This window comes from Blastocystis hominis, assembly GCF_000151665.1.
Source record: "Blastocystis hominis, Singapore isolate B (sub-type 7) whole genome shotgun sequence assembly, scaffold_0".
Lineage (NCBI taxonomy): Eukaryota > Bigyra > Opalinata > Blastocystidae > Blastocystis > Blastocystis hominis.
This window is the reverse complement of record NW_013171815.1, coordinates 400,227-414,052: the sequence shown is the minus strand read 5'-3', so window position 1 is coordinate 414,052 and position 13,826 is coordinate 400,227. Positions and strand designations below refer to the sequence as shown.

The following is a 13,826-nucleotide window of genomic DNA, read 5'->3' as shown; positions in this document are numbered from 1 at the left end:
ACAGCATTCCATCAAAGAGTTGGTTAATAAGAATCAAAAATCTTATTCGTTTGCTTCAATGTTATAGTACGTGGCATAGCTTCACATAGAGTTGTTTGTTTTACTTCCTTTCTATGGATTGATTCAATGGACTGTACTGTCCGCTTTCATCTTAGAATATATATGTCCTCCACCTACTATACACTATTCCAATTCAAAATCAAGTGGAAACGCCGTACTCACAGCAAACTCTCATCTTATTTTAATTGTTTACAATACTATCCGTTTGCTATGAGTTCAATCAATGGAGAGCATGTTGTGATGCGGGAAGTTAATGAATCTGTCATACTGTTCGACTTCCTCGCTGTAACGATATGGATTATAGCACTAGTTCATAACAAACAGTGGAGAGCACTGATCGTCGCTGGAGTTGGATTTGTTATTTATTATCTTGTTGATGCCATTCTCTGGATGACCATCATGGGCGTGCGTACGATTGAAACTACACATAACATCAATCCTTATCTTATTCAAATCTGGCTTCAACTAGGTCCGGGGGTCATTCATCCCTCCTGGGTGATTTTAATGTTAGAAGGCACTTTCGGTCCCAACAAGAAACATATGAAGCGTGAATTCTGGATAATCTTATTCCTTCTTGTCCAGTTTACCCCTGCCTTCGCACAACAGAGTGTGAAGTTTGATGGTCAGATTATGATTATGCGCAATATGCAATCGCAGAGATGGATCTTCATATTGATAGGCTGCATAGGGTATCTGTACTTGATCTATCGTCAGGTTTCAGCAAAGGCGCTGTTAAAGATATTTGTTATCTGCACAGCTGTGGAAACATGCTTTGAAATGTCTCTACTCTTGTCTGATGTTCGCAAGGCTACACTGCAAACCGTCTTCATTGATTGTATTATTGAATTCAATGTGGGAGCTGGCATTATTGTTGAATTGTGGAGATTCTTAATGCCCAAAAAAGAACGAGATTTCATTGTAATGAGCAATGAACACCTAAAAGATTAGCAAGTTTATGTCTAATTCGTATTTGTTGAGGAAACAGAATAAACACAAACTAATTGATTGAATAGGAAAAAGGTTCTCTCGATATCTTTTGTCTTCAAGTATTTCTTATTCCAAAAGAAATCATCTTCGCTCAGATCTGTTTTGGAACCCGAAGTCTCAAAACCCTGATGAATCGAAGTGAGTGCCGAAAGATCGATCAAGTCGTAGTGTAGTAAATGGACCATATCCATTACCACATTATCAATATACCATCTTCCAACGACAACTTGACCTAAAAACGAGAAATCAAACTCAGGAGGGAATATAAAAACATCCTAATCATTAGCAATTCATTCATGCACAATTCATACACAAGATCGATAATGACGCATAACTCCTCGTAATCGTCCTAAATATCTTTCATAGGAAGAAATCGGCATATCTGTCAATGTGGTAACATTCGCAGAAAGAACTCGTGAACCAAAGAAATACTAGAATCTTACAATTTCAAATCATTCAATTACTTTGCCTGGTGTTAACGATTTAGACATCGCTAGTGCCACTTTTATTGCTCGAGGATTTAAAAGAATATCGCTATTGATAAATGCAATCAAATGGCCAGGATAATCGTTTTGAACGGTTGTTAAAAGATCGCGAAAAATAGGCAAACCATAGTGATTTGAGGAAGTAATGGGGAGGCTTCGAACTCCCCATTTGGAACAAAATCGTGACACACTGTGGTTCTTTGTAAACACAACAGAAGTAACAGCTTGATCCTGCTGTAAGATGGACATTGAAACAATCGTATTCCGAGTCTTTTTTTGAAGCTTCTAAAAAATATCAAATCTATTTTGCATACATCTGTTGTAGTGACAATCACCAACTTTTCGGTCGAATTCTCTGGAAGATTGACTAATTATTAGTCATCCACAGTTATGATTACATCTAGCTTGAGTCATATTCGACCATTTCACATCTTCACATTCAGTATGAATATACTCTTTTCCTTTTGTGGAGTATACTTCATATCTCTTGGTATGTGAAGGACGATTACCGATATTAAAGAAAGTGGAGAATATCCGAAAATCAGAATGCAGAAAAAACTAAATCAAAAACATGGCAGATATCACTACTACTATCTGCATTATTGCAAACAGTACGATAAGAATTATATCCCGTACCATAAAAAACGAAAATAAGAGTAAATAAACTTCCATGAGTTTAATTTGAATTATTATTTCTTCGAGAAACGGTACTGTACTATACGGCTAAGCTAGTTTGCAACAGAAGGCGTTGTATCCACTCTTATATGACTCGGTTGCTTCATGGACTTCCCGACAATAGGAGGCAAAAAGAAGAATTGCTGACTTGCATAGAGTTGTAGGCATACAGAGTCAGAATAAATCAGTTTACCATCGATTCGACCCAAGCCACCGTTCGTGAATCAATTACCTATGATTTCAATTTGTTATCACACACTATCTTGTTATTATTATTATTTCGTTTCTCTACTATCACTGAATATCAAGGTTCTCCCTATGAATTCGTTTGAAGTATGTTAAGCGATTCCTGATGAGAAAAGACTTGACAACAATAAAGTAAAAGAAAAAAAATAACCAAACAAACAGAATAATAACATACTAATTTATTATATAGAAAAAAGGTCTTCTCAATGTTTTTAGAATGCAAATATCTTTTGTTCCAATTGAAGTCCTCTCCAGCTAATCTGGTCTTTGAGCCTGAAGTTTCGAATCCTTGATGAACTGAAATTGTGTGGGTTAGATCGATCAAGTCATAATGATTGAGATGAATGTGGTCCATTACCACATTATCAATATACCATCTTCCAACGACCACTTGACCTAAAAACGAGAAATCAAACTCAGGAGGGAATATAAAAACATCCTAATTATCAGCAATTCATTCATGCACAATTCATACACAAGATCGATAATGACGCATAACTCCGATGGCTTTATTTAAAAAATGTTGATAATTCAGAATTGACATAGCAGATAAACTGCCCATATTTGCAGAAAGAACTCGTGAACCAAAGAAATACTAGAATCTTACAATTTCAAATCATTCAATTACTTTGCCTGGTGTTAACGATTTTGACATCGCTAGTGCCACTTTTATTGCTCGGGGGCTAATAAGAATATCGCTATTGATATAAGTAATCAGATAGCCAGGGTAACTGCTTTGAGCTTTTCTTAGAAGATCGCGAAAAATAGGCAAACCGTATTTGTTGGAAGAAGGGGTAGATAGACTTCGAACTCCCCATTTGGAACAAAACCGTGACACATTTTGATTCACTGTAAACACAACAGAAACAACTCTCGGATCTTTCTGTAAGATGGACATTGAAATGATCGTGTTTTGAGTTTTCTTCAGTAGTGACTACAGATTATGCTAACAGCAGAATAATAAATACATCAGTCGTTGTTATAATCACCATCTTGGAAGTAATATTCTTTGGGATAGAAACTATGGTTCAAGCCAAGGTAGAGAGCGGTACAGACTGATGGAACTGCCTTTGGTGGTTTGTGAGAGTAACATTCTCCTCGGACATACGTCTTGTTCGTTGAGTAAATGGTTAGAGTTGATCTTCTCAAACTAGCTAAAGAAATATCATTCTCTGGGTTATACCGCTTTTCTTGTTTCGTGGTTTGCGGCAATTTAGCAGGCTTATTTTGTGTACCCTTTGATTGTACGGGACTCTTCGCACTCGGCTTCTTTTGACTTTTCTGAACATGAACTTTTGCCCTAGCGGATTTTGTCTCGATTTTCCCACTTTGCAAAGAGGCCTTCACTTGGGGATGTGCCTTTGAAACTGTTGTGGGACTTGTTACATGAATATTATGCCCAACAGTCTTATTTGAGTGCAAAGTAGTTGTCACTTTCGGTTCAATAATATTGCCATTGCCTGTTTTCTTAACGAACGAGCTATTTCTCTGTAGACTGTTTGTGGATAAGCTTAGTCTCACTTGACAATAGTTTTGGCGTTCAAAACTACTATCCTACATTCGATCACAAATGAACCAACTACCAGGTATATGAGCAATGTAGTCACAGTCATAAGCAATGGAAAATTAATGATCATTATAAAACAGGAAATATGATAATCTACACAGAAAACGAATATAAGATTGTTCAAATGTCACTGCCTGAAGATGATTTCGATCGTCTTCTTGAGGAAGAGCGTGAAATAAGGCAGGAAGAAAACAATATCGAAAGTTTTGATATGGTTTATGTGTAATCTTCTAGTGGACATTATTGATGAGATGGAAAGTAAAAAGTAGTGAGTGTTATCATGGTTTCAAAGCTCTAGTCTTCAAAAAAGTGATGAAAACGATATTCAGGAATTTCTCAATCTATCAGAACTCTCAGAAGACTCAGATGCTTCCAAGAGCGATGACTCTTCAATTGCTGACTTTGTTGACTTGGCTCCTGTAGATATGAATCAATATATATTTCGCACTCCTCCTGATGGATCGAGTCTGGTCTGTAAATTGCAAGATGCATTTTTTCTTGAATTTGGTAATGAGTAGGAATCCATGGTGTTTTTGAAGCGAAACAAGAACTGGATGTCAAAGTCTGTTATACCAGATAGCATGCAATCACTTGCAGGCCACAGAGATTCATCATCTACGCACCACATCGAGCAATTAATCGATCAAGTGCGTGAAGCTCGGGCACGGGTATTTCTCTTTTCTATTCTTCACATGCAGCGTGAACAGCTGAAGAAGGAAATCTCTTCCAAAGGAAAGGAGCGAAAGCGCCTCATCGATTGGGGAGATCACTTCCAGCCTCGATCTTTCATCGATCTTCTCTCAGATGGACTTGCAAACCGAGTCTTTATGAAGTGGCTGACGCAGTGGAAGCCTCTTCTCTTTCATGTAACCCCCTCTGCTCCTCTCTCTCTCTCTAGACTTCGCCCAATCCAAGCACGGCAGAAGTCGATTCGCTTCCTTTTGTCGCCTTCTCTCCGCTCATTCCATATAGTTCTGCCCCGAGTGTCACAAAGGAGGATTCCACGCCGCTTCCTGTCGCTCCCAGCCCCCTCTTCGTCCCGTCTATCGCCCAGATCTTCCCTCGCCGCTCCCTCAGCGCCCACTCAATCCGCTCTATGTGATTGCAGGACCCACAGGCAGGCGTTCGATGCGTCTGCGACTTGTAGGCTGCGGGAAATCGACGTTGGTGCACATCGCCGCGAATGCGCAGAAGCTTCGCGTCGTCGCATTGATGGGGGAAACCAATGGAACGCCGCTTCAACGAACGCTGGAGCAAATCGAAACGGTGATGCAGGTTCGAGGCGTTTCGTTCGGAAAAGAGAAACCGCCGCTGCTTTTATTGGTTGGTTTTGGCGCGGAGGGTTCGAAATAGGACAACTTTGATAGTTCGTTCAGCCAATCGGAGCGCAAAGCGATTGTTAAACTGCTGCTCAAGTTGTACAATGAAGCGCTTCACGATCCTTCAAAGCAACTCGTTCCTGTAGTGATCACGTGCGTGGATGCAGTAGCGTTTTGAACTCTGTTTCACGTAGTATGCGTGCAACCTCCAAGACTTAAAATCGTTCCAACAGCGAAGTTTTTTGCCTCAAATCACACAGAAACAGCAGATTTCGCTGCTTCAGCAGATCTGTTCCACGCAGAACATTCCCTTTTCCGATCGAGGACTGCGCTTGTTGAGCGGTTTGGGCGAGGGAGATCTCCGCTTCGTGCTGTCTTCTTTGCAAAGCATCGTGTGGAGCTATGGAAGCGTGGAAGAAGTCGCGTTGGAGAGAGGCGAATTGTCTTCGAAGGAGGTTCTGCAAGGCATCAATTACTACTTCCGACTTCTTTTTGTATCGCAACGAAGCAAACGAAGTAGCAATCCTCTCTTCCTCTTCTTATTCTCTCTAGAATCAAAATCATCCGTTTCGAATTGGGTTGCGATCGCCGATCAGTTTTTTAATGTCGAACCAAACCGAGTCCTTATGGGTGTTTACGAAGCGCTCCCACAAATTTCGATCCCTGATCCCCTTCTTTCTCATTATTCAGAAGCCTTAGACTGTCTAGTGGATTACGACATCGTTCTTCACCAGTCCCACGTTCTGTAAACCCAATCGCTTTCTATCGTTGATTCTAGAATGAAATTCGAGCTGCAGAACGTTTTGCCGGTCTATCTCGGCATTATTCACACGCTTTATCGAAGAGAACCACCCGTAAAGCTGCCCATAATGTCCTCAAAAGCCTTCTTTTCGGTACTCGATTTCGTTCTGTTATGATTGAAGATGCAACGCGATAAAGCGAACAATCTCGCAGCAATTCTTCCACTTCGGAACTCGACGGCTCTTCGTCAGACCGAAGCAACGCGAACTTCGCCGCTCATTTTCGATTATCTCTCCGTTCTGTTGCGTCTCATCACTCCAACGATTCGCCCTGTCGACACTCTCCTTTTAACCGTGTCCGAAAAGCGGCAAATCGAGCGGATCACAGAGATCATGGCGTTTGGATTGCACGCTTTTTCGATTATAGAAACTACGGGATTGGCTATGAATCCCTGCATATTTCGGGAGCTCCCAAAATGATTCTGAAGCCGAACTTGGTGTCGATCGCGTCGTATCCGGAACTGTCCACTCCGTTCGAGTCGGTAATCGCTGGGTTCGCTGTTGGTGAGTTGTAGGTGAGCATGACGGTTCGCTTCAAGATGCAAGCCGAGCTGCAGAAGGTTCTAATCCGAGGCCATTATAATTCCTTGATGGGAGAGGAGTCGGAGATGATTTCGCGCTCGGTTGTGATGAAGCGGCCTGCGCGGAGTACGCCTCACAAAAAGAACATTCCGCAGGAAAGCCCGCTGAAGAAGCTGCGTCCTGAAGTGACGGTGGAGGCGTCCAGTCTGGAGACGGAGAAGACCGCGATGAGGGTTCCGTTCTTCGCGATGCAGCAATCGACCCACGAGAGAAAGACCGTGAAGGGGATCGTGTATCGGTACCAAAAGGGATATACGTGTGCTGTGCGTCAGCCCGCGACCATTCGTGATTTATTCTAAGCTGTTGTTTGTGAACAAACACTCCATGAAGTGTACGGATTTATCATATCGGTATCGAAAGACGAGCCCTTGGTGGCGTTCTCCAAGAAGTTGATACACTCGTTCTTCGCGTCTTGCACCTTCTTCACAGAATCGGCCTCGATGTATAAATAGAGGGGACGAAGACCCAGCGGCGCTTTCTTCCCAGGAGCCACGTAGTTTCCTCGAATGCTCACCGAGGCTCCCGTCCAGTCCTGGATTCGATTCATCTCCGCCCGATTGTTCAGCGCCAATCGCGCCTTCTGGGGATAGTCGTTGATCACGAACTCCTCCGTGTAATAAATCACACCGTTCACGTTGATCTTCGTCACGCCCTGGTTGATGTGCTTCATATCCTACACGTCACACGCCATCGACGATCCTACAATGTTCTTCACCGCCATAATCGCATCCTGCAGCACCGCCGAGTTCATAACGCCGGCATTCGCTGCGGCCTGGAACAGCTTGTCCATTCCCTCGGGCACTTCCGACTGCAAGGCGTGCGTGATCTCCTGTCCCTTCCGCTTGACGTTCTTCACATTCAGCGTTCCATCCTCGTTCAGCATGTCTGCACCTCACAATCGAATTCCCATTCCTACCATCGCGCTCCTCACCAAAGATATCGTCATCCGAGTCCGACTCTTCTTTGCCCGCCATTTCGCCCAGCGCGCTTTCTTCGCCTTCCGCGTTCTCCGTCGTGGTTGCCAGTTTGATATTGAACTTGTCTCGCACGGATTGCTCATCCATTTCCTGCTGCTGCGCTTCCTCCGGAGTGATAATTCCATTATCGATCTCCACTTGTCGCTTCTGCATGCTCTTGATCACTTCCTTCTCTCCCGCCTCCGTTTCATCGAACTTGAATCCCTTCGTGTGATAACCAGACAGCCGGTGCTTTGCATTGCCAGCCTTCACTTTCGCTTCGAATGCATCGCTGAGCTTCTGCAGCTCCGCAGGAACGGGCGTATGGCTCTGCTTCAACGCTTTCACCATATCGCTCGCGTACATGTCTTCCTGCGGAGTGATAAACGTGATGGCCGTTCCTTTGTTCCCCGCACGGCCTGTTCGGCCTACGCGGTGGACATAGTCTTCTAGATGATTGGGGCAATCGTAGTTGATTACGAGGACGAGGTCGTTGACATGAATGCCTCGACCAGCCACACTAGTTGCTATGAGGATCGTGCGGACCTTGTTCTTGAAATCCACAATCGTCTGATCTCGGTCCTGCTGATCCATTCCTCCGTGCAGAATGTAGGAATAGTATCCCGACCGGAGGAGATCGCGGAACAACTACACGTCAATCCTTCTTCTGGAAGGCTACATAATCCGCCTTCTGCTGCTTATCGACAAATACTAAAATCAAGCCCCGGTCGTACCATTCTCCCAGGATCTGCAGCAGCCGCGGGAACTTCTGCTCCTTCGTGCGCACCTCGATCGTCTGCGACACCTCGGCCGCCACTTCGGTGCGTCCTCCCACCACGATCATCACCGGCTTCTTCAGCATTTTCCTCGCCAGGTTCTCCACATGCGTCGGGAATGTCGCAGAAAACATCACCAGCTGTCGGTCCGGACGGGCGTTCTGCAGGATCGTCGTGATCTGCGGCTCGAACCCCATGTCCAGCATTCGATCCGCCTCGTCCAGCACCACGTACGAAACGCGGCGAAGCCCCACAAGGCGGCCTTGGTTCAGACACAAGATATCGATCATGCGGCCAGGCGTGCACACGATGATTTCGCTTCCACGCTTGAGACTGTTGATCTGCTCCGTCATGCTCGTGCCTCCGTACACCGCCGTGATCCGGATCCCCAGAACCTTGCAGAACTTCGAGGCCTCGTTGTAGATCTGCGCCACCAGCTCGCGAGCGGGCGCCAGAATCAGCCCGATCGGACCGTCGCCCTCCACGACGGGCGGCTGATCCAGGATGTGCCGGAAGAGCGGAAGCAGGTAGGCGAGCGTCTTTCCAGAGCCCGTCTTGGCGACGGCGATCACTTCTCGACCCGACATCACCGTGGGAATCGCCTGGCTCTGGATCGGGAAGGGCTTCGCGTAGCCGAGCTTGTTGATGACGTGCAGAATCTTCTCGGTCAGACCGCACTGCGCCCAGGTAAACACAGGCCGCGGATAGTTTCGGCCGCGGATCTTCATTCTCCATTGGTCGCGAATATCGTCGATCTCTTTCTATATCTCACGCCTCTCTCCCGTCTTCTACGTCCGTCATCTTCGTGATCAGAGGAGATTCCACGTAGAAGTCCTTCCGGATCGGGATGTAATTCATCTTGCTGTGGTCCACAGGCTCCAGCACCTTCTTGTGGATCTTCTTCTGCAGCTGCTCCAGGGCTGTGAGCTCGGTGACCTCGTCCGCGTATTCCTCCACGTAGTCGTCCGGCTACGCCTCAACCTCTCCGCGACATTTATACCATTTCCGTGTATCCCAGTCCGTTCTGCAGTAATTTCTCCGTCTTTTCTTGATGCTGCTTCTTCTCCTCCTCCTCATTCTACGCCTCAATCGATTCTCGCGTCTCTACTGCGCGCTGTATCGCTTCCTTGAACGCCTGGTGATATTTCTCGTCTTCCTCTTCGTCCATTCCTTCCTCCTCCCCTTCCTCGTCCTTCTCTTTCTCGGATTTTCTAGTCAGCAAGCCCTTGGGAAAGCAGTACAATATATCGTCCAGCGTGATGGTAGGAACCGGAGCTTGGTTTTGGTTCTCCTTTTCCTCCTTCTCTCTGGCTTTCGCCTCTTCCTCGTCGAAATAGCGCTGCATGTTCTCACGGTCACGGCGGCTGGATTCTTCTAGATTGGCTTTTGTTTCGGCCTGGACATATTATCCATATATAGAGAGTGAGCCTACTTCGATCTTTTTCATATATGCATCTAAAGGATCTTCCTCTTCCATCTCCTGAGGAACGGGTTCCACTCTGGCTTTCTTGCTTTCCTGCGCTTCAAAAATTGAAGGAACTGGAGAAGTGCTCTTCTACAAGTAGAAAACGAAGAAGCAAGGCAGTACGGTTTGTGTAGCAAAAAGACCTACGATGGGCTTCACTTCGGGAGCTTTTTTGCCCTGAATCGATAGAGAGATCTAAAAATTAAAAAAAGAAATGGCTTCTTGCTTGAGGAAGGTTGGTTGTTGATTGAGAGGCTGCCTGGCTGGTCTCATAGTGAACAGAGGCTTTGCGGTCGCTGCTTCGCCGACTCCTGCTCCGTCGAGAACTGCGGTGGCTATCATGCCGAGATTGCTCACGATGACTACTTCGGTGGCTATCGTGACGCGAGCGGTCTCTCCGACTGGACCGACTGCGGCTGTGATCTTTTGAACGGTGCGAACTCCGACTTCGACTTCGATGCGAATGGTGGCTTCGTCGACTTTTACTAGAGTGATAACGGTCTTCGCTATGATCTCTTCCCATAAAATAATCCTGATGGATAGGAAAAAGAAAAAGTGAAAGTGAGCAGAGTTGTGGAAAATACGAACCGAACAGCAATTCCCTTTTGTGCAAATACACGCACATTACAGCTATTGATCTAGATTTCGCTCAAAGTCGCTGCAAAACATTTTTGCAAATCGAGATTTCACATTTTCGTGATAAGAGTGCGTGCGTCCTTTGAAATCAAGAGAACGACGAGGGGTACTACAATGCAAATATATTCCCAATTATTCAAAAACGGCAGTATTTGTTCCTATTTCATTGAGAGAGTATGGCTATTTCGATTCAATAGATAAAAACTCTCTCAAATTTGGATTGACTCATGCAATTTAATGCCGAATTTGTTGCTGCCGGGGGAAGCGAGATGTACCCGGGGGAGGAGGACAATTCCAGCAGTCGTTTGTCTGAAATGCGTGAAAGCTTCTATTCCTTTTTGAATAACTTCTGTGTTGATGGGATTTATATTTATAGGTCCACACCGTTGATTCCGCTTGATGTGTAGAGATCAAATCAATAGTCGTATTCCAAATGGAGTCAATTATATTAATATCAACTTAGATGACTACCAGGTATATGATCCGTACCATCAAGATATGTTCCAACAAACTCCTGGTGTTTATCTGCCCGTCGTAGGAAGTGGCGTGAGATATGCTGACTTCTAGTTCGAGGAAGCCGTTAAGCGGATCATCAGTGACTTCAAATTGGAAGTTGAAGATGACACAGTCCAGCTTCTCTTTTCAAGCACACAGACTCCTATTTCGATCCGAGAGATTAATGTAGACTCTCCAGACTCTATCAAACGCAGGCGAGCCATGTCAATCACCTTGTCCGTGTATCTGGCATCGTAGTAAGCGCTTCTCGTGCTCGAGCGTATGCCCGCAAGATAGTCTACCGCTGCTCTCGCTGCAGCACAATGGGCGATCCGATCCTGGTCTCTCCGATGCGCAAAGTGATGATTCCTCGGCAATGTCCTCGGTACGCTTCTCGTTTTCTCTTCATTCCAGCGTGGCTGCGCAGGGCTCGGAAGGAGACCGATGTCCTCTGGACAGCAACTACATCGTTGCGAATCTCTGCTCCTATGTGGACCAGCAGACCGTCAAGCTGCAAGAAATCCCCGAAGACGTGCCAACCGGCGAGATGCCTCGGCACATTTCGTGCGTTCTGGAGCGAAACCTGGTGGATCGCGCGATTCCGGGAACGCGCTGCACGATCGTCGGGTTCATCGACACGTTCGATCAGACCAAGCAGGTACAGCAAGCGAGGTGTGTCGACTGTAGCGAATGGTGGACACCGTCGCGTTGAAAGTGAACTACATCCGCGTGCTGGGGATTGAGAGCGAGTCTTCGGGCATCGGCCGCGCGCTCTCGACGTTCTCTCCGTCCGAAGAGGAGTTCTTCATCCAGCTAGCGCACTCCCCGAACGTCTACGAGCGAATCGTGGAGAACATCGCGCCCTCCATCCACGGCGAATACACAGTGGACATCAAGAAGGCCATCGCCTGCCAGCTCTTCTCGGGAAGCCGCAAGCAGCTCCCCGACCGCACCCACATCCGAGGCGATATCAACATTCTCCTGATGGGAGATCCTTCCACGGCCAAGTCGCAGTTCCTCAAATTCGTCGAGAAAGTGGCGCCTGTCGGCGTGTACACGTCGGGAAAAGGTTCGTCCGCTGCGGGTCTCACTGCCAGCGTGGTTCAGGACGCCAGGGTCGAGATGGGGACGGGTTGTGACATAGGGAGACTTCTACTTGGAAGGAGGAGCGATGGTGCTGGCGGACGGAGGCATTGTCTGCATTGATGAGTTCGATAAAATGCACGAAAACGATCGTGTGGCCATCCACGAGGTAGAATCGGTGGGATCCCATGACGTGCTAGGCGATGGAGCAGCAGACCATCTCGATCGCGAAGGCTGGAATCACGACGGTGCTGAATAGTCGTTGCTCGGTATTAGCAGCAGCCAATCCAGTGTATGGTCGATACGACGACACGCGTTCGACCATGGAGAACATGGACTTTTTGCCTTCCATTCTCTCTCGATTCGATCTGATTTTCATCGTTCGGGATATTCGGGACTTCAACCGCGATCTGGAGATGGCCAAGAACGTGATGAACGTGCACGTGCAGTCAGGCAAGGTGGACCAATCAGCCGGCGAGATTCCCTTGGATGTGATGAAGCGATTCATCGCGTATTGTCGCGCGAAATGCTCGCCTCGCCTCTCCGAAGACGCCTGCATGGTTCTGGAAAACAACTACATCGCCATGCGAGACGAGATTCGGAAGCAGAGTGCTATCGATGGCTCCAATCCCCCCGTTCCGATCTCTGTTCGACAGCTCGAAGCCGTCGTGCGAATCGCCGAAAGCCTTGCGAAGATGCGATTGGCTCCCGAAGCCACTGTCGATGATGCGAACGAAGCTCTGCGTCTGTTTAAGGTCTCAACGATGTCTGCTGCGCGCAGTGGCGTAGTGAGTAGGGGAGAATGGAAGGAGTAAAAGCCAGCGAGCGACGTGTTGCCCCCAGAAATTAAGAGACAAGTGGATCTGATCGAGACGATGATAAAGTCGAGAGTGGCGATCGGATCGCAGATTGCGCGGTCACGAGTGGTCAATTCGCTGAGAGAGAGCGTAGGAGAGAGGCGGAGCGATGATAGGCAGGGATACTCGCCGTTCTCGATTGAGAGAGCGCTGTCTGCGCTGACACGGAGAAAGGACTTTGATGAGAAGAACCAGGGTCGGATGTTAGTTCGGTTGCGATGAGATGTTTGTTTCACATTGATATTTGGGACTTTGATGGTTATGGGAAACACATATCTGTTGTGAAAAGAGGAAACATGCGTTCTTTTGTGTATGTGTGGGAATGTGGTCACTTTATCAGTAGGGAGAGAAGTCATACATTATTATTATTACTGAGTGTTAACAGATGTACATTTGTGGGGTACAAAATATATTAGGAAATATAAACTGATTATTGGTGAACATCATATTTTCAAAAGCAGTCTATAACACTTTTCCTGAGCTTAATACTTGCTATAATTGGATTTAAAGACTGTATATTGTTGCAAATGAATTACAACGTATCAATGTCTATTAGAAATAAGTCATTGTTGCTCTCAAGAATTAATGAAACTTGTTTCTGAATGATGATTTAACAGATAGTCATTATTATTGGTATATCGCATTAATTGTTTTGTGAGCCATCCTCAATTATACAATGTGATTCCTGAATAAGTGTGATTGCAATGACCATGTTGAACAATTATTCACGGGATATTTCAACATATTTGTTCTGACAATCAAATAGTCAAGATATAAAAATAGTAGAATTAGATTTGCGCCAAAAATATGATAAGCAGTCAAGATTTCGTTTACCTC

General features: G+C 45.9%; 6 protein-coding genes; 4 read left to right on the top strand and 2 right to left on the bottom strand.

Annotated features, from left to right (window-relative positions):
* Positions 1-162: 162 nt before the first annotated feature.
* Positions 163-1,008, top strand: GSBLH_T00006023001 (uncharacterized protein; the record flags this gene model as incomplete). The annotated part of the gene is made up of 1 exon (XM_013038268.1): positions 163-1,008. One exon carries the CDS (start codon positions 163-165, stop codon positions 1,006-1,008), a length of 846 nt encoding a protein of 281 aa, XP_012893722.1.
* A 1,515-nt stretch (positions 1,009-2,523) lies between these two features.
* GSBLH_T00000117001 (uncharacterized protein) lies at positions 2,524-3,376 on the bottom strand (the record flags this gene model as incomplete). XM_013038267.1 has 3 exons in its annotated part: positions 3,082-3,376; positions 2,929-3,048; positions 2,524-2,892 (listed from the first exon to the last, which is right to left on the bottom strand). Exons 1-3 carry the CDS (start codon positions 3,349-3,351, stop codon positions 2,524-2,526), a joined length of 759 nt encoding a protein of 252 aa, XP_012893721.1. The 5' UTR covers positions 3,352-3,376.
* Positions 3,377-4,506: 1,130 nt separating this feature from the next.
* GSBLH_T00006942001 (uncharacterized protein) lies at positions 4,507-5,517 on the top strand (the record flags this gene model as incomplete). The annotated part of the gene is given in 7 exon segments (XM_013038266.1): positions 4,507-4,527; positions 4,539-4,688; positions 4,719-4,886; positions 4,919-5,118; positions 5,129-5,163; positions 5,168-5,343; positions 5,374-5,517. Coding segments are annotated over 7 exon segments (894 nt in total).
* A 745-nt stretch (positions 5,518-6,262) lies between these two features.
* Positions 6,263-7,020, top strand: GSBLH_T00000115001 (uncharacterized protein; the record flags this gene model as incomplete). The annotated part of the gene is made up of 3 exons (XM_013038265.1): positions 6,263-6,477; positions 6,507-6,621; positions 6,655-7,020. 3 exons carry the CDS (start codon positions 6,263-6,265, stop codon positions 7,018-7,020), a joined length of 696 nt encoding a protein of 231 aa, XP_012893719.1.
* Positions 7,021-7,136: 116 nt separating this feature from the next.
* On the bottom strand, positions 7,137-9,404 carry GSBLH_T00000114001 (uncharacterized protein). XM_013038264.1 has 4 exons: positions 9,246-9,404; positions 8,357-9,214; positions 7,638-8,325; positions 7,137-7,606 (listed from the first exon to the last, which is right to left on the bottom strand). Exons 1-4 carry the CDS (start codon positions 9,309-9,311, stop codon positions 7,395-7,397), a joined length of 1,824 nt encoding a protein of 607 aa, XP_012893718.1. The 5' UTR covers positions 9,312-9,404; the 3' UTR covers positions 7,137-7,394.
* A 1,968-nt stretch (positions 9,405-11,372) lies between these two features.
* GSBLH_T00000113001 (uncharacterized protein) lies at positions 11,373-13,211 on the top strand (the record flags this gene model as incomplete). The annotated part of the gene is made up of 7 exons (XM_013038263.1): positions 11,373-11,434; positions 11,464-11,707; positions 11,737-12,165; positions 12,194-12,301; positions 12,333-12,924; positions 12,955-13,066; positions 13,097-13,211. The coding sequence occupies 7 exons, from the start codon at positions 11,373-11,375 to the stop codon at positions 13,209-13,211; spliced, it is 1,662 nt and encodes a 553-aa protein (XP_012893717.1).
* Between the last annotated feature and the right edge of the window lie 615 nt (positions 13,212-13,826).